The sequence below is a fragment of the Salpingoeca rosetta genome (genome assembly GCF_000188695.1).
Source record: "Salpingoeca rosetta unplaced genomic scaffold supercont1.9, whole genome shotgun sequence".
NCBI classification, from domain to species: Eukaryota; class Choanoflagellata; order Craspedida; family Salpingoecidae; genus Salpingoeca; species Salpingoeca rosetta.
The window spans coordinates 1,487,526-1,505,054 of record NW_004754925.1 but is presented as its reverse complement, the minus strand read 5'-3'; the positions used below and the strand labels follow the sequence as shown (position 1 = coordinate 1,505,054).

The window sequence follows — 17,529 nt, the reverse complement described above, 5'->3', positions numbered from 1 at the left end:
ATGAGTGCGTGCATGTGCCTCGTGTGTGTGTGTGTGTGTGTGTGTGTGTGTGTGTGTGTGTGTGTTTAGACGATCAACGATGAAGTTGCCCAGCAGGCGCTGCTTGAGCTGCAGGAGGCGAAGGAAAGCCCTTTCAAGACAGAGCATCTCATCGAGTTTGCAAAGAGGGTGAGTTGGCAAGTCGTGCGCAACCACGTTTGTGCGTGTGTGTGTGTGTGTGTGTGTGTGTGTGTGTGTGTGTGTGTGTGTGTGTGCGCGCGCGTGCGTGCGTGTGTGTGTGTGTGTGTGTGTGTGTGTGTGTGTGTGTGTGTGTGTGTGTGTGTGTGTGTGTGCGTGTGTGTGTGTGTGTGTGCGTGCGTGCGTGTGGGTGTGCGCGCTTGTGTGTGCTTGCTTGTGCTTGTGTGTTGACCATGCGTGCGTGTGCACATACATGACGTATTTCATGCTGGTCCGCGTTTCCGACCATCTGCCACTGCCACTCACTGCTGCGATATGCGCTTGTGTGGATGTGTGTGGCTGCAGCTGCGCGAGCGAGGTGAGGGTGACCTCTCCATGACCGTTCAGGACATTTACAGGGAGCTTTTGCGGCCCCTCAGGTCAGTCAATCAGAGATGGTGTGCTCTTGTAGGCGTGTGTGCTTGTGAGAGTGTTGTGTGTGTGTGTGCGTGTGTGTGCTTGCCTGCCTGGTTGCCTGCCTGTCTACTTATCCATGTGTGCGAGAGAAAACATCGCTCCCGCCCCTCATCAAGCTGCTATCTTTATTGCAGGGATGACCGTCACGAATTCCTTCCCATGCGCGCATTCGAGCCCATGCCGGGCCAGCGGCCAGAGTACGTATCACACACACACACACACACACACACACACACACACACACACACATACACACAGTGTGTCCTCCTTGCTTTGTTTCGTCTCGTGTCATGTTGCCTTGCCACCACCTCACCCCATGTTCTCCTGTCTCTGTAACTGCCTGCATCCTGTGCTTGCAGTGACCGTCCTGTGACCGAGAACGACATCAAGCTCTTCTTCTGCCTTACGCAGCAGGCGATTCCCTTCAAGGGCGCCGTGGAGGTCCACGAGCACAACAGGTCAGTGCCCCATGCACATGTTTGCGCTGGCCTTTGCTTCGTTTTCACCTGCACCTGCGCGTCGCATGTGCTGACACTCGTTTCTTGCGCTGTTGTGCTCACGCCACGTCTGCTTCTCCTTGCCAATATCTCACAACAACAACAACAACAACAACAACAACAACAACAACAACAACAACAACAACAACAACAACAACAACAACAACAACAACAACAACAACCAATGCGTGCGCCACACCAACTGCCCGTGACCAGGCCTGCGGAGCTGTACTTCCACGAGTGGCTCCCTGTCGATTACAGCGTGGTGGAGGGCCAGCTTGTGGATGCCGAAGTTGTGCGCTTCGATCTCGGGCGCATGGACGAGACGCGCGTGCACCGCGTCATGTTGCGCTGCAGCAACGACCTGCCTGGTTTCCTCATGGCGTCGGATGTCAGCGATGACTTTATTGCCGACCCGCGGGAGGTGATGCAAGTCGGGCAGATGGTGACGGCGCGTGTGCTGCAGATTGACGTGCACTTTATGCGCCTCAAGCTCACCACCAAAGGGTCTGAGCTGCGCGGCGAGACGGAGTGGTACTGCCCTGCCAACTGGGGCTACGACAGCATGTATGATGAGCAGGCCGAGCGGGAGTTCAAGGCCGCACTCAAGCCGCAGGAGCAGAAACGATCCAAGTACGCCAAGCGCATGGTGACGCACCCTCGCTTCTTCAACGTCTCGTATGCAAAGGCGCTTGCCATCTTGTCCGACTACTCTGAGGGCGATGGGCTCTTCCGCCCAAGCAGTCGCGGCACAAACCAGCTCACTCTCACGTGGAAGGTGAGAATTCTGTGTGGCTATCTACTTGTTTGCTTGCTTGTTTGTTTGCTTGCTTGCTTGCTTGCTTGTTTGTTTGCTTGCTTGCTTGTTTGTTTGTTTGTTTGCTTGCTTGTTTGTGAGCTTGCGAGCCCCCCCCCCCCGAACACGCACGCACGCATACACATGTGCCATCCTCACCACCCGCTGTTGTTGTTGTTCCTCCCCCTCCCTTCAACATCCACCACCAGGCCCTGCCGGACATGCTGGTGCACGTTGCTGTTGATGAGGATCCCAAGTACAAGGCGACCGCAGAGTCGCTCAGCTCGCGCCTCACCATCCGCATCGGCAACGCCATCAAGGAGTTTGAGGACTTGGACGAAATCATCTTCAGCTACCTCAACCCAACGTACGACAACGTGCGCCGCATCACAGGGAACCGCAAGTACTTTGCGGACAAACCAGTTGAGGAAGTTGAAAAAATGCTTGTTGAGCGGAAACAGAAGGAGCCCAAACGCATTCCGTACATGTTCAGCCCTCGCAAGGTTTGTCGCCCACGAGTTGTATTGCTGTGAGTGGCTGTCTGCATGTGTGTGTGCGTGCGTGTGTGTAAGTATGTGTGCGGCTGTGTGTGCGTGCGGGTGTGCACCAAACAGTGCGACTTGCATGGTTGAGCTGACTTCCCACCCAACGTCCTCCGTGGACACTGCTTGTTTTGATACACGTGCATAGGATCACCACGGCTGCTGCTTCTGGCTGTCGTTTCTTCCAGGATCGACATCTGTGCGCCGCTGGGTGCGTTGTGCTGTTTGGACGTCTTACTTTGTGTGCGTCTGTGTCTGTGTCTATGTCTGTGTCTGTGTCTATGTCTGTGTCTGTGTGTGCACGCGATCGTCACGCGTTGTGGTGAACATGGTCTTTTGTCAATCCTTAACGCGCTGATGTTGGTGAATAACGTGCGACTCACCGCCCTGGTTTTGCCTTCATGTCTCCTCCTATCTATTGCAGCATCTGTACGTCTTGCCCGATGGCTACTTGATGGACAACCACACCTTCCCCTCCCTGAATGACCTCGTGTCCTGGTTCAAGCGCAACTTCCAGGTTTGTGCGTTGTGATTGTGCTTTCACAGTAGCTCTTATCGCAGACGCACAATACTCGTGCATACCACACGGGTACATCAGATCTTACACCTACATGGCACCCACTCACTCGCACGCACACACACAACACACGTACACACGTGCACGACGGCATTATGTGGGTGTTCGTGGTGACAGCGGCTGAGCCAGATGTCAAAGCAGCGGGACGCTCTCGAGCAGCGGCAGAAGGAGAAAAATCCGCACGAGCACCAGCTCAAGCAGTTGCCGCCCCAGGCACAGGCCGCAGCCTCCCGTGCCGCACACGCAGCGAAGACGGTGTGTGTGTGTGTGTGTGTGTGTGTGTGTGTGTGTGTGTGTGTGTGTGTGTGTGTGTGTGCGTGTGTGTGTGTGTGTGCGTGTGCGTGCGTGTGTGTGCTTTGCTCTGTGTCTCCACTTGGTGGCTTTGTTGTCTCTCTCTTTCATACACTCACACTCACACACACGCACACACCCTCTCTTTTCCTCCTTCCCCTTCTCCGCTTCCACTCTCCACCTCCCATGGCTCTGATTGTTGCCTTAATTTCCTACACAACACAACAGCGCACCAAGAAGCCTTCGGCCATCCGCACGCTCTCACGGTCGCACGGTAGCCACGACCATCCCTACCACCACCGCCCGGCAGACTTCCCACCGGCTGGTCCCCCTCACCTCACCCCGTCCCGTGCCGGCCGCAGTGGCGACTACGATGCTGCGCGCCCTGGTGCTGGCTCCTATGGTGGGCCACCACTCCCCCCGCAGCCGTCGCTCGCCACAGCGTGGGGTGCAGACTCGAGTGCAGCCACTTCCTCTGCACCGGCGGCTGCACCGCCGCGCGACGAGCCGCCGACCGGCCGTGCTGATGCATGGAGCACGCCGACTCCGAGAACACCGCAGCCGCCTCCGTCACAGCACCCGGCGCCCGCGTGGGGCACACCAGCGCCGCCCCAGGCCACCGACTCGCAGCAGCCGAGCGCCAGTGCTGCATGGGGCACGCCAGTCGCCTCCTCCTCCAGCGCACAGCAAAACCAACAGCAGGAGACACCACGGGTGCAGGAGCAGCAGCGTCATGGATCAACTTCCTCTGCTTGGGGTGCACCACCGCCCACAACAGATGAACAGCAGCAGCAGGCAGCGCCACGGTCACCGCCCAAGACGCCAACAACGCCTGCCGCTTCCTGGGGCCAGCCTGCACCGCAGTCGTCCTCCCAGCAGCAATCGCAGTCCGGTTGGGGAAACACCAACAACAACAGCAGCAGCAGCAACAGCAGCAACACCAACAACAACAACAACAACAGCAGCAGCAGCAGCACGGCCGGTGCCCCTGCAGCACCACCAGCCCCGTCATCGGCTGGAAACGCGTGGGGGAGTACAGCGGCGTCAGCAAACAAAGCCAACACCAATGACAGCATGGACGTGCGTGGTGACGATACACAACAACAACGGCAACAGCAGCAGCAGCAGCAGCAGCAGCAGCAGCAGCAACAGGCGGGTGGCTGGGGGTGGGGCCAGTCCAGCACGCAACAGACGCAGGCGGAATCACAAGTGCCGGAGACACAGCCTGACGCTTAATGACGAACATGCTTTGTGCTGTTGTTGTTCGCTCGTGTCGCTGACATGTGATGTTTGCTGATGCGTCCAGTTCCTTGTTGCGTGATTACGACATGTGCGTGCGTTGTGTGTGTGTGTGTGTGTGCGTACATGGGTGCATGTGTGCGTACACGTGTGCATGCGTGTGTGTGTGTGTGTGCTGCTACAATACAGAACAGAACAATGCAGAGCAAGGAGTGCTCTGGACTGTATGATGAGTTGATTGTGCGTTTTTCTTCGACTTGGCAGAATGCACTGCCACACCATCATGAGAGGGCAGAGCAATCGCAAACACGACACACGAGGACACCGAAACCACGACTAACATGCACCCATTGCTCATATCTTGTGTCAGGGCACCTGGTCACCACTCCTTCACCCATTCACGCACCAGCACCAACACTGCATCTCACCATTTGTAACCAAGCGCCAAAGACACAGATAAAAGCAAGACAACAACAACGGAGCGCACGCGAGGACGTGCATGTCGAGAAATATTGTCTCCGATGAGACGTCGATGCGTGCACGTGTGAGCGATGGTTGGTTATGCAGATGGTGCAGCACGGCGGGCGGCAATCTCCTGCTCTACTCGCGTCCACAAGGCCTTGCCAAGGTCGGTGTCTGTTGCGTCTGCACGCTGCGGCTTCTCCTTGTGCATGTGGAAGTAGCGGCCTGTTGTCTCGCCAAACTCCTTGGCGCCAGCGAGCACAATCACCTGTAACGTGACGATATAGGATAATGTGGAGAAGTGGGATAGCAGTGATGCGTCAACAGAAGGGAGGGGGGACAGCGTGTGGATGAGAACATGAGGCGGGGGCAAGAAAGAGGGTGGAGCGCAGCCCGATACAGCGAAGCAGTGGTGGAGGACAGTGGGCAGCTGACACGCCCAAGGGAAAGACGATACAAAAGTTGAAATCGTAGCTGACACACACACACACGCACACATGTGCACACACACACATAGAGAGCCGCGCACACAAAGACAAACAAACACACACACACACACACACACACACACACACACACACACACACACACACACACACACACACACACTACACTACACACACACACACGACACACACACGCACACACACACACACACACACACACACACACACACACACACACACCTGCACGGCGTCAGCCTTCATGAAGAGGCCATCCATGGCCTGCCAGAAGATGCTGTCTTGCTGCACGACCGTCCAGTCTGTTGTCGATCGCACATACATCTCCATCTTTACTGCAATCGCGGTGACAATCACCGCCACGACAAGGCCTCGCACCCATCGCTTATCACGGACGTGGGCCGGGGAAGGTGACCGCTGCACCATCGCTGTCGCTACCGCTGTCTGTGATGATGATCTCCCTGCTCTTGTGTGTCTTGGTGGGTTGTTTTGGCTGGTTGCTCGCGTGTATCAAGTGAGGAGTGAGGCCGTTGTGACGAAAGTTTGCTTTCGCTTCACTTCTTCTTTCTTGCTTCTTTGCTTGCTGTTTGCTGTTTCCTTGCTTGGTTGATTGGCTTTGATGAGCAAACACACACACACACACACACACACACACACACACACACCTCTTCTCCTTGTTCGTTCTCGCTTTCATCGCATCATCAGTTAATAGTAATACACACGCATGCACGCCTTCCAACACCAATACCACCACCTCCTTCTCCTCCACTTCACCACTCCACACCACAAACTCACGCGTGTACAAAGATGCCTAAACGAGTATATCACACACACACACACACATCACAGCAGCAACAAAAACGGCGCTGTCACCCTCCTTGAACCACCACGACGATCGCCGCTAGATGACGCTTGTCTGCACGAGCGGATGGCGTGGCTTGGGCTTGTCGCTGCCGTGGTGTGCAGCTTCGGCACCAGCCTTTGCAGCCACAGCTGTGATGGGTACGTCAGCCAGGGTTACGCAGCCAGTGCCATTGGGAACGTGCTGGGAACCCGAACTAACACGCATCGGCGGCGGGTGAAGCGGCTGGTCATGAGGCAAAGGCTGTTGCTGCTGCTGGTGCTGGTGGTGCTGGTGGTGGTGCTGGATGTGTTGTCCTTGCTGTGGTTGCTTATGCACCTGCTGGGACTGCGCCTGTGACTGCTGTGGTTGAAGTTTCTGGTAGTGAGGCTGGCCCAGTCCGGCAGCGTGCGACGTTGCTGGAGCAGCACCCACTGGAAAACTGTTCTCTGCAAAGTACATGGGGGCTTGTGCATGCTGCTGCTGCTGCTGCTGCTGCTGCTGCTGCTGCTGCTGCTGCTGCTGCTGCTGCTGCTGTTGTTGTTGTTGTTGTTGTTGTTGTTGTTGTTGTTGTTGTTGTTGTTGTTGTTGTTGTTGTTGTTGTTGTTGTTGTTGTTGTTGTTGTTGTTGTTGTTGTTGTTGTTGTTGTTGTTGCAAGAGGGCGTTGTGAATCGCCAGCACCTCTGCGTTGATCCTCGGGCTGGGCGACTCGCTCTGACTGCTGTCCGTGGGCGTGGCTGTCATGCTGTTCATGTTCACGTCGTGCACGCGTTGGCTGTTCATCTGCTGCTGCTGACGCCGCCACGAGGCATCCCACAGCGCCGCTTCCAGCTCAGCGTGCTTCCCTGCCACAGTCGTCGTCGGCTGCTGCTGCAGCAGTTGGTTCCCTGTGCTTGGTGGCACCGCAGAGGGTTGTGTCAGATGTTGGAACTGGGCTAGCAGATTGGCTGCTGTCAGCTGCTGTTGCTGCGGCTGCTGCTGGTTGTTGTTGCTGTTGTTGTTCTGCGCGGGCTGCGCATACATGTCTTGCACATGCTGCACCGTGGCAAACTGGTTGACATCCGCAAGCGACTGTAAGCCATGCACGCCGGTTGACCCGCCAAAGCTTGGCGTGCGTCGGGTGCCATTGACGCCATACACCCCGTTGCCAATCGCGTCCATCTCATCGGTGAGGGCCGAGCGAGGCCCACGCGTCCCCACGATATCAAGCACAAGCGCCAACTGCTGGGTGAGCTGGGCAAAGGTTGGGCGGGCGTCTCTCGGCAACCAGCAAGACTGCATCACCATGTACAGCTCATCCGGGCACGTAAACGGCCGCTCGAGCACCAGCCCTTGCTGCACCGCAATCACCACCATGTTGTTGGGCATTCCGCTGTATGGCAGCGTCGACGCACTGCACATGTGTACGTGTGTGGTTTGTTGAGTGGGTGAGTAGTGAGTATGTGTTGTGCATGAGTGGGTGAGTGGGTGAGTGGGTGAATGAGTGAGGTGGGTGGTGGCCAATTCAAAGACAAAAGATATCTTCAACTGGCAGCAGTGAACCAGAGCAGGTGAAGACGTACTTGGTGGCGATTTCGTACATGGTGATACCAAAGCTCCACACATCGCTGGCAGAGGAGAACTGACCAGCACAGAACAAAGAGACAACAACACCCAGCACAACGAAGCAGCGAGTAAGCTCATGTGTACAGGGCTCAGGCTGCGGGCTTCCCAGGCGTTTCCGTCAGACACGCAACCTCAAACACATGCGAACAACGCATGCGAACAACACATACGAACAATTGCACAAACACACAAGTCCACACACAAGTCCGCACACACACACGCACGCACATAAGCACGTCCACACACACACACACACACACACTCACACACACATAAGCCCATCCACACACACACACGCACACACACACCTGTCCGCTGAGGGCCTCTGGAGCCGTCCAGCGAATGGCCATCTTGGACATGGGGCTTGCCTCGTACTGGGGCGTGTTCTTCGCCAGCCCAAAGTCGGCAACCTTGCACCGCCGGTCGCCCGTGACGAGGATGTTGCGGCAAGCAAGGTCCCTGTGCAGCGCCCCAGCCTCCGTCAGCGTCTTCATGCCGTGCGCAATGTCCAGGCAAAACTGCACCTTCTCCTGCCAGCTAATCTCGCGGCCCTGCTCAAGCTGGTCCTGCAAAAACGTGCTCAGGGACCCCAGCTCGCAGTACTCCGTGACCAGGCAGTACGGGCGGCCACGCGTGATGACGCCGACAAGCTGCACAATGTGCGGCTGCCCCGCAAACTGGGCCAGCACCGCCGCCTCCTGAAGAAACGCCTCCTCGTCACGCGGGGTGAGGTCGTCCTTGAGCACTTTGATCGCCACCTTGAAGGCATCCGGCACGTCCTCGTCGCGCGGCAGCTCCGGCCGGAACCGCGGCATGCTCTCGTACTGGCCTGTCAGCACGGGCTCACGCTCGTACCCGTGGCGGTGGCGGTTGTGGTGGTGGTGGTGGCCCTGCCCCTGGCCCACTGACCGCTCGCTCGCGCTGATGTATGTGCCAGAGTGCTGGCTCTCTGCGTAGTGGTAGCTGGAGCCACCACCCAGGTCGTGGGCGGCAGTAAGGGGGCCGGCCTTGCCACTGGCGCTGGCCTTCGTTGGCAACACGTCGTGTGCCGCTACGGACCCGTTGCTGCTGCTGCCGCCGTCCTGCAGGTCGCGGTGTCTCTGACCACTGCGGTGTGTGTTGGCTGTGCTGATGACGCTGCGTGCACCGGCACCGCCGCCGTTGCTGCTGGACACCTTGGCCAGGGCGAAGCTGCCGTCATCGTCATCAGCAGCACCATCATGGCCGTTGCCCGGGCGGCCGCGGTGCTTGCTGTTGTTGCTGCTGCCAGTGTGGCTGTGTGCGCCGTTGCTGTTGCCAGCGTGTTTGCGGATTTCGCGGTCTGCCCGCGAGTAGCGCAGCGCCTTCTCCAGCACAATGCCCTTGTACACGGTGCTGAAGTTGCCCGTGCCAATCTGCTGCTGCATAATCACGTGCCGGCGGGGCAGCTCATAGGGGGTGTCGGTTGCTGGCATCTCCAAGTGGCGCAGCAAGGGCTCAAAGTCGACGGGCTTGCTCTGCAGACTGCGCGAGTTGCGGTACACCAGGGCCATCATGCCCACCGCAAGGCCAACGACAGCTACCGCGCCAATCACAACGCCAACCACGCTCTCCGAGGCAAGGCCGGAGCTCTTGCCGCTGCCAATCGGGTCCACGGTCGACTCAACAAAGCTGCACATGGACGACACGGAAAAGTTGTACGCGCGCAGCGTGGGAAAGTCGATGATAATCTGGTTTGCGACAACAGAGCCGGCCTGCACGAGTGAGTCGCCATCAAAGATGCTGATGAGCAGCTGCTGCGGTGCGTCGAAGTTTTCGTCAAACCACAGCGACTGCTGCACAACAGAGGGCAGGGCCGTGTCCCTGCTGATGCTGCTCAGGCCAGCATACAGCGCGTCCCGCGTGCGCCGTACGTCGTGGCCAACACCAAACCGGTGCAGCTGGCGGTTGGCGGCCTCAAGCACCGTGTGCAGGGCGTCCACGACTTGGATGCTGAAGATGGCCGAGAGCGCAATGTCCTCGTAGGGCGCCACCTGCGGAGACGACATCACCTGCTGCCGCAGCGGCGACGGGTTTGGACTCCCGCGCGTCACGCCAATGATGCGGTTTGCAAACGCGGCGCGCAGGGTTGGCGAGAGCTGCTCAAACAGCGAGCCCGTGACGTGTGCAGTGTACCACACGCGGCGGGCGTCAATCGCTCCCAGGGCCTGAACAGCAGACAAGACCTGCACACCAGAAGTTGACAGCCTGCATGATCATGTGTGTGTGTGTTGGGGGCCCGGGGGGGGGGGGAATCGGGTACCAAGGACATGGGGGGGCGAGAGAGACGAAAGGTAAGTGCGATGGCTTTGTGAGTCAAGCACACAGAACGTGGCACAGGCAATGTATCTAAAGTAGAAGTTCTCGTGCGTACACTACATACACACACATGCACACGCATATGTACGCACGAACACCTCACACACACGCGCGCGCACACACGCGCGTACACACACGCACACACACACCACGCCACCCGCATGCAAGGCAGCCACGAATACGTACGCGGAGAGGAAGACGTGCGGCACGGGGTTCTCCACAAGTTGGCTGACGACCGCTTCCACAGATGTCTCATTCTGCGGGTCGTATGACAACGGGGTGACGATGATGTCGAGCTGGCGCGCATACTGCACCACGGCCTCGCCAATCTCCTGGGCAACCACGGCCTGCGTCTCGTACACCACATGCATGCAGCGCACGCCAAGCTGCCGCAGGACGGTGGCCGAGTCGCGGCCAGACTGCTCTGAGGAGAGCCCAATGCGGAAGAAGTACGGGTGCGCCGTCGTGTCGGAAAACTCGCGTGCAGACACGGCCGGCGAGACAATTGGCAATTTGTGCGTTGTTGCGGCCTGACTTGCGCCCACGCCACAGGTGGAGAGGACAGGGCCGATGACAGCGTGGCGGCCAATGCGCCCGAGCTCGTCAATGCCCTCGTAGCAGCCGCTGGCATGCAGGTCGCGCACGTCCATGTCCACGTGGACAAAGGGGTACTCCTGGGCGAAGATGTCCAGGCCAACGTCAAGAAACGCCTCAGAGGCCGACGACGCCGACGCAAGCGAGCTGCTCGTCCTGCAAGGGCGAGTGGATGCAGGGTGTGTGTGTGTGTGTGTGTGTGTGTGTGTGTGTGTGTGTGTGTGTGTGTGTGTGTGTGTGTGTGTGTGTGTGTGTGTGTGTGTGAGTTTACGGATGTGAGAGAGAGTGTGTGTGTGCGAGTATGTAGGTGTGTGTGTGTGTGAGCGCATGCTTGCAGATGATGGATGGGGTACCTCGGTGAAACCACCAAGCATTTTCGCTGGCATGGCGTACATGCGAGTGCATACAGTTACCTGCTGTAGGCCCATGCAGACTTGATGTTGATTGGTGTGACGGCCTGAGGAAAGTGGAGCGGGTCTGACTCCAGCAGCAGCCGCGGATCCGGCGACGCACCGCCGTCCACCGCAATGTACTCAATCTACACAACCAGCAACGTGCGCAGCAGCGTGAGTTGGTTGAAACGACAGCCGGAGCGAGGGGGAGGATGAAGGGATAAAATGCGACACTTTGTCAGCGCACACATGTTCAGGAAGGCTGGTGCACACACGTACGCACACACACACACACACACAAACACAAACACACACACAAACACAAACACACACACAAACAAACACAAACACAAACACACACACGCATACATCGCAACACACACCACAACACACACCACAACACACATCACAACACACATCACAACACCACAGGACACCACACCATACGAGCCCTACGTTGTTGGCAGCAAATGTGGCGCGGAGGTAGCCACGCAGGCGCGCCTGCTCGGACTGGGCAAAGATGCACAGCTCCACGGGGTGGTCTGCTGGGTTGTGGGCGATAAAGTCCTCTGCAGTGGCGCCAGCCGCGTCCTCCACGCGAGTGCCGTTGCAGATTGCGTCGTTCACGCGCACGTGGAGGTCGAGTATTGCATCAAGGATGCCGAGGGCGCGTGGGGACTGCGCAACCAAACGGGTTGTTGGCAGGTCGAGGTTGAGAGCAAGGAGGCGGTCCATGACACCGAGGTTGTGCTGCACCTCCACATTGTACTCCAGCCGGGCCGTTTCAACAAGCAGCGTCATCTCTGCCACCCGCGCCTGAACACGCACACAAGAGGCAATTCAGGACGCATTCAAGCAACGTTTGAGCGTGGTTGAGGGTGGCGGAGTGAGGGGTTGAGTGTGCTTGTCGTAGAGTGCGGCTTTGGGGGGTTCGGGATTGATGTTGCGAAGTGCGACTCTGTGTTGCTGGCAGCAACAACCAAAAACAACACACAGCACACAACAACACAACACCACAGCACACATAGCACACATAGAACACAACAAATACACACGCACACGCACACACACGCACCGCGATTGTGGCATTTGTGTTGCGGAGGGACGTCATGACATCACTGAAGCTGATGCGGGAGATGGTCGACGAGAACAAGAGCGCATTTCTGCACACCAGTTGCATGCAACGTTTTGTGGTTGGCGCAGTAGCATGAGTACATGATAACAACAGCACACATGAAGATGCATGAAGTCGTGTTGTTGTTTGTGTTGTTGTTTGGTGTATGTGTGTGTGTATGTGTATGTGTATGTGTATGTGTATGTGTATGTGTTTTGTGTATGTGTGTGTGTGTGTGCGTGCGTGGAAGCACAATATCCCCGTGCATACCCAAAGGAAAGGCGGTCGAGGCGGTGCAGCTGCAGGATGGTGGAGACAACATCATCAACGCCATCGGCAGCGATAAGAAACACGTGGTGGTGGTCGCCAACGGCATCCGTACACTGCTCCTCTGCAAACGGGCTCTCCTCACGCGAGATCCAAAGGCCCTGTATGTGTGTGTGTGTGTGTGTGTGTGTGTGTGTGTGTGTGTGTGTGTGTGTGTGTGTGTGTGCGCGCGTGTGCGTGTGTGTGTGTGTGTGTGTGTGTGTGTGTGCGTGTGTGCGTGCGTGTGTGTGTGACAATGCGCAGACTCGATGCGAAACGGGAACCGACAGCAATACAAACAACACAAACAGCAAGCTCTAGCAGCAGCAGCAAGCACCAGCAGCAGTGGGGGTACTACTGGTTCGTGCGCTCACCTGCGTGAAAGCGTCCCGGAAGTGGGATGCAACCTCTGACACAACGCACGTTGGGGTAACGAGTGTGATGGCACTCCAATACCACTTGGAGGCAAGGTCTCTGAACGTGGCCACGACGTCTTCCGCCGGATGAAAGGATTGAAGAACTGATGGTGATGCGAGAAACAGAATGCCTGGTGAGTGTCCTGTGCGACAAAATGGCGAGGATGCACCTGCAAATGTTTGCTCACAGCTACACACATGCACACACGCACACATGCACACACTACGCGTACACACATGCACACACATACAGACACACATACACACACGCATACACACATGCACACACATACAGATACACATACACACATGCACGCACATGCAGATACACATACACACGTGCACGCACACATACACACATACACACATACACACATACAAACAATCACCACCTGCAGTATCGGCGGTGCTGGAAGGGCGAACGGCGTTGCTGACTTCGTCGATAAGCAGCTCGATGCGCTTGTCGAAAGAGGGGTGCCTGGCATCCAGGTGTGACAGGGCTTGCTCCTCCACCGTTATCGTCTCCAAGCTGAGCATTGCGCTGCGGTTGCCGCACGCTGACTCTCCATTCAGGTACTGCACCAAGGCATCTACTGCTTTCAGCTCATACTGCATGAAGCGCACAACACAGTGTCATTCAGGTTTTGAGTACATCAAGGTTTGTGACACGCGAGCATGTGGCAGGGCAAGCGGACGCAGCACTCGAAACAGTTTGACATGTTTTTAAAGATACGCAACAGAGAGCGATGACACACATAATGTACATGCTTATGATACACACACATACAAGCTTAATGATACAAACTTAATGATACACACATACACACGCACACACACGCACACACACGCACACACACTCACACATTCACATGCATACACACACACATTCACATGCACACACACACACACCTGTAGGAGTTCTGCTGGTGTGGTGAGGTTGACAGCGACATGCTGCGCTGCTGTTGCTGATCCGGCCAATTGCGTACATACGGCCACCGCGGTGATGATGAAGACAGCAGCGACACTTGGTATTGCCGAAGCCATGGCCTTGTCACGCAGAAGCCAATGGCGGAGGACGAGGCTGTTTGGGAAATGAGCATCGACGAGCAAGCAAGCAAGTTGGCCGGCGTTGTGATGTGGTGATGATGTGACAGAGCAACTCGGCAACAAGAAGAACAAGGAGGGCCTGGCAAGCGCGTCGCAATGATTTCCAGGGAAGACGGGGATGAGGACGATGCACACCAGATTGGGGGGGGGGGGGCAAAGGAAGAGGGCTTTCAGCAAAGCAGGCAAGACAGCAAGCGATGGTGGTGGCGGTGCTGGATGTTGTGGTGTGAAGTTATTGTTCGCAACTCTCTTTGTGGTTTGTCTGTCTGTTGCGCCGACTTTGCTTCCAAGAATTCGCAAGGCTTGCGCGTTTGAAGGCAGAAGAGGTGAATGATCACTTAAACAGCCATCACATCACACAGAAAGGGGAGGGGTCCACGATGACAACAATTAAGATTTGATGTTCATTTATTTTTCAAACGCAGTTGCTTGGCCCCATTTCCTGGAATCGGGCAAGTGTGATGACCTCATCGTCAGATGCTGACGCAAGCAAAATGCGAGCGGTGGCGTTGTGTCCCGCAGGTTCTTGGGCGCACCACAGCACCGCATTTACGTCCTGCGTGTGCGTTTGGTCGTCATAGACTTTCTCAAACGAGGGCGCGCTTGCCGACTCGACCTATGCTCGCGTCGGGGTCGCGTGGAGTGCAGGAATGCGCGTGAATGTGCATGAACGACATTTGAACGTGTGTGCGAGAAGATGCGTGAGCGTGTACGTGCGTGTACGTGCATAAAGGCTCGGCCAGAAAGGGAAGGGAGATGCTGGCAAGTCCGCACGAGTACGACCACACACACACACACACATACACACACACACACACATACACACGCGCACACATACACACACACATACAAACACACGTACACACATACACGCACGCGCACACATACACACACACACACAAACACACATACACACATACACGCACCTGTGTTTGGCGAAAGACGCGCACGTGGTTGTCGCCACAACCTGTTGCCAGCAGATTCGTGACATGGCACCAGTCCACCGAGTACACGCTTCGTGTGTGAAAGCCTGTGCGGGCATGCGAGTCGTAGGATCACGTCAGAATGACCACGGAAAAATAGGAAAAGAAAAAAAATGGTTCAAAGTGTCTCGTACACAACGTGTGTGGAGAGACGAACAGGCCCTGCCATGTCCTTAAGCTTTAACGTCACAGGGAGGCAAGCACGGCCGCGCACCCGACAACGTCGTGACGCACGTCCACGTCCCGTCAGTGCCAGAAAACGCTGAGAAACCAGTGATGCGAGCAGGGTACAAAGTGATCGCGTGGGTTGAGCACTAGCAAAAAGCAAACAGGAAAGCAAGGCGACACACACACACACACACACACACACACACACACACACACACACACACACACACACACACACACACACACACACACACACACACACACACACACACACACGCGCGCGCGCGCCGCGGTGGCGTGCCCGCGTGGAAGCAGAACACTGTTTCTCCTTCTGCTCTCACATGAGAATAAGCAGGACACAACCAAACAAACGGCTGCTCGCGACCTCCACTGGGCTCACCACTGGGCTGCTCTGGAGGGGTGAACTTCCAGATGCGGACAGTCTTGTCGTCGCTTGCAGACGCAAGGAGAGACCCGCTTGCATTAAAGGCAAGCGACCACACCGTGCTCTCGTGGCCCGTCAGATGCGCAACGCGCGTCCTGCAAGGGAGATGGGAAGGGACATTTGCATTTGTTTTGTGTGTGTTGGGGGGATGGCTGGGGTGTTGAGTGAATGGATGACAGCAGCTGCAGATTCGCCAAACCACACACACACACACATGCACATACACACACATACACATACACATACACACACATACACATACACATACACATACACACATACACACACGCACACACCAGTCTGAGATGTCTGGATCCGGGCGGTACAAGCAAATTGTGTTGTCGTAGCTGCCGCTCGCAAGCAACTGAGATCACAAAGCACACACGTCACGGGGAAGAGATGAACACATGGCGCGCGCGGTGTGCGTGTATGTGTGCATGTCCATGCGTAACGAAGGATAGCAAGTCGAATACGAAAGCAGAAGACATGCATAATGCACACACACACACGCACACACACACACACACACACACACACACACACACACACACACACACACACACACACACACACACACACACACACACACAAAAGGAAACACATTCCCCGGGAAACTCACGTCAAGGGAAGGGTGCCAACGGAGGCATTTGACATCTTGTGTGTGGTCGTTGAGGATGGAGCAGCAGTCATACTCGTCCGTGTCTTCAAGATCTGTCATTATCACAACGACAGCAACAATAGCAGCAAACAGCAAAAGCAGAGAAGCGTGAGCATATCGCACAAGCAAGAGCAGACTGTGTGCTGTCGTGTGCTTGCGGCATGCATGCCAGCACAGACACACACACAGACACACACAGACACACCCAGTCACACGCAGACACACACAGACACACACACGCTCGCGCGTGAGCATGACGTGGATGGGCAAGCATGCCTGCGATTGCTGTACTTACGTTCCCAAATCCACACGGTCTTGTCTCTGGAACAGGAAGCAAGGTACTCGCCAGATGCGGAGAAGCACGCGTCCTTCACCTCATTCTCGTGCCCTTCGAGCGTCGCGTAGCACTCCCATTCAGTCACTGCAGCCGTGGATGTGTGTGTGTATGTGTGTGTATGTGTGTGTGTGTGTGCGTCGCTTCTGTTGTGAATTGTCACATGCGCACAGACACAAACTTACACCACCAACTAGTACGCAGATACAAGAAGACACGAAACGGCAGAGCCAACAAAGCAGGCACTAACACACACACACACACACGCACTAACACACACACACACGCACGCACACACACACACACACACACACACACACACACACACACACACACACACACACACACACACACACGTGTACCTGTGTCGGCGGTGCGCTCCCACACGCAAACGGTTCCATCAAAACTGGCAGTGACGAGCTGCCTTCCAGTCGGCGAAAACCTCACTGCAACACGCAGATGGTGGTGGAGGTCGTCAGTGGCGCCAATGGAAGCAAGCAACGATGCGGAAAGCAATGACAGTTTGATGGCATGCCGTGTTGAAGCAAACAAGCGTCAACACAAAATTGGGACATCAAACAAGAAGACCGCTCCCGTGACCTTGTGTTACAGTGCTCCTAAATGATCACACATACACACATACACACACTGCGTACCGGAGCGAATAGTTCCGCGCTGAGGTCCTTGAAGTTGGGTGACGCATGTCCCAGTGCCATTGACGTCTCGCCAGA

General features: G+C 56.3%; 4 protein-coding genes across 4 annotated transcripts in view; 1 reads left to right on the top strand and 3 right to left on the bottom strand.

Moving 5' to 3' along the window:
* PTSG_04225 (uncharacterized protein) overlaps positions 1-4,716 on the top strand; it is a 14,595-nt gene extending 9,879 nt beyond the window's left edge. Inside the window, exons 31-40 of the mRNA XM_004995064.1 lie at positions 70-168; positions 523-596; positions 768-830; positions 993-1,091; positions 1,347-1,908; positions 2,136-2,429; positions 2,617-2,679; positions 2,893-2,985; positions 3,163-3,300; positions 3,565-4,716. Of these exons, the coding sequence (XP_004995121.1) occupies positions 70-168; positions 523-596; positions 768-830; positions 993-1,091; positions 1,347-1,908; positions 2,136-2,429; positions 2,617-2,679; positions 2,893-2,985; positions 3,163-3,300; positions 3,565-4,572 (2,493 nt within the window). The 3' untranslated portion in view covers positions 4,573-4,716. The remainder of the gene's footprint in view (positions 1-69; positions 169-522; positions 597-767; positions 831-992; positions 1,092-1,346; positions 1,909-2,135; positions 2,430-2,616; positions 2,680-2,892; positions 2,986-3,162; positions 3,301-3,564) is intronic.
* An 84-nt stretch (positions 4,717-4,800) lies between these two features.
* PTSG_04224 (uncharacterized protein) lies at positions 4,801-6,052 on the bottom strand. Its single transcript, XM_004995063.1, has 2 exons — positions 5,724-6,052; positions 4,801-5,305 (listed from the first exon to the last, which is right to left on the bottom strand). The coding sequence occupies exons 1-2, from the start codon at positions 5,922-5,924 to the stop codon at positions 5,135-5,137; spliced, it is 372 nt and encodes a 123-aa protein (XP_004995120.1). The 5' UTR covers positions 5,925-6,052; the 3' UTR covers positions 4,801-5,134.
* Positions 6,053-6,077: 25 nt separating this feature from the next.
* Positions 6,078-14,360, bottom strand: PTSG_04223 (TK protein kinase). Its single transcript, XM_004995062.1, has 11 exons — positions 14,013-14,360; positions 13,496-13,712; positions 13,062-13,207; positions 12,652-12,809; positions 12,343-12,430; positions 11,724-12,083; positions 11,289-11,413; positions 10,468-11,031; positions 8,253-10,170; positions 7,902-7,960; positions 6,078-7,732 (listed from the first exon to the last, which is right to left on the bottom strand). The coding sequence occupies exons 1-11, from the start codon at positions 14,145-14,147 to the stop codon at positions 6,400-6,402; spliced, it is 5,103 nt and encodes a 1,700-aa protein (XP_004995119.1). The 5' UTR covers positions 14,148-14,360; the 3' UTR covers positions 6,078-6,399.
* Positions 14,361-14,625: 265 nt separating this feature from the next.
* On the bottom strand, positions 14,626-17,514 carry PTSG_04222 (uncharacterized protein; the record flags this gene model as incomplete). Its single annotated transcript, XM_004995061.1, has 9 exons — positions 14,626-14,826; positions 15,137-15,240; positions 15,408-15,455; positions 15,762-15,901; positions 16,103-16,170; positions 16,426-16,517; positions 16,760-16,885; positions 17,161-17,244; positions 17,448-17,514. The coding sequence occupies 9 exons, from the start codon at positions 17,512-17,514 to the stop codon at positions 14,626-14,628; spliced, it is 930 nt and encodes a 309-aa protein (XP_004995118.1).
* Between the last annotated feature and the right edge of the window lie 15 nt (positions 17,515-17,529).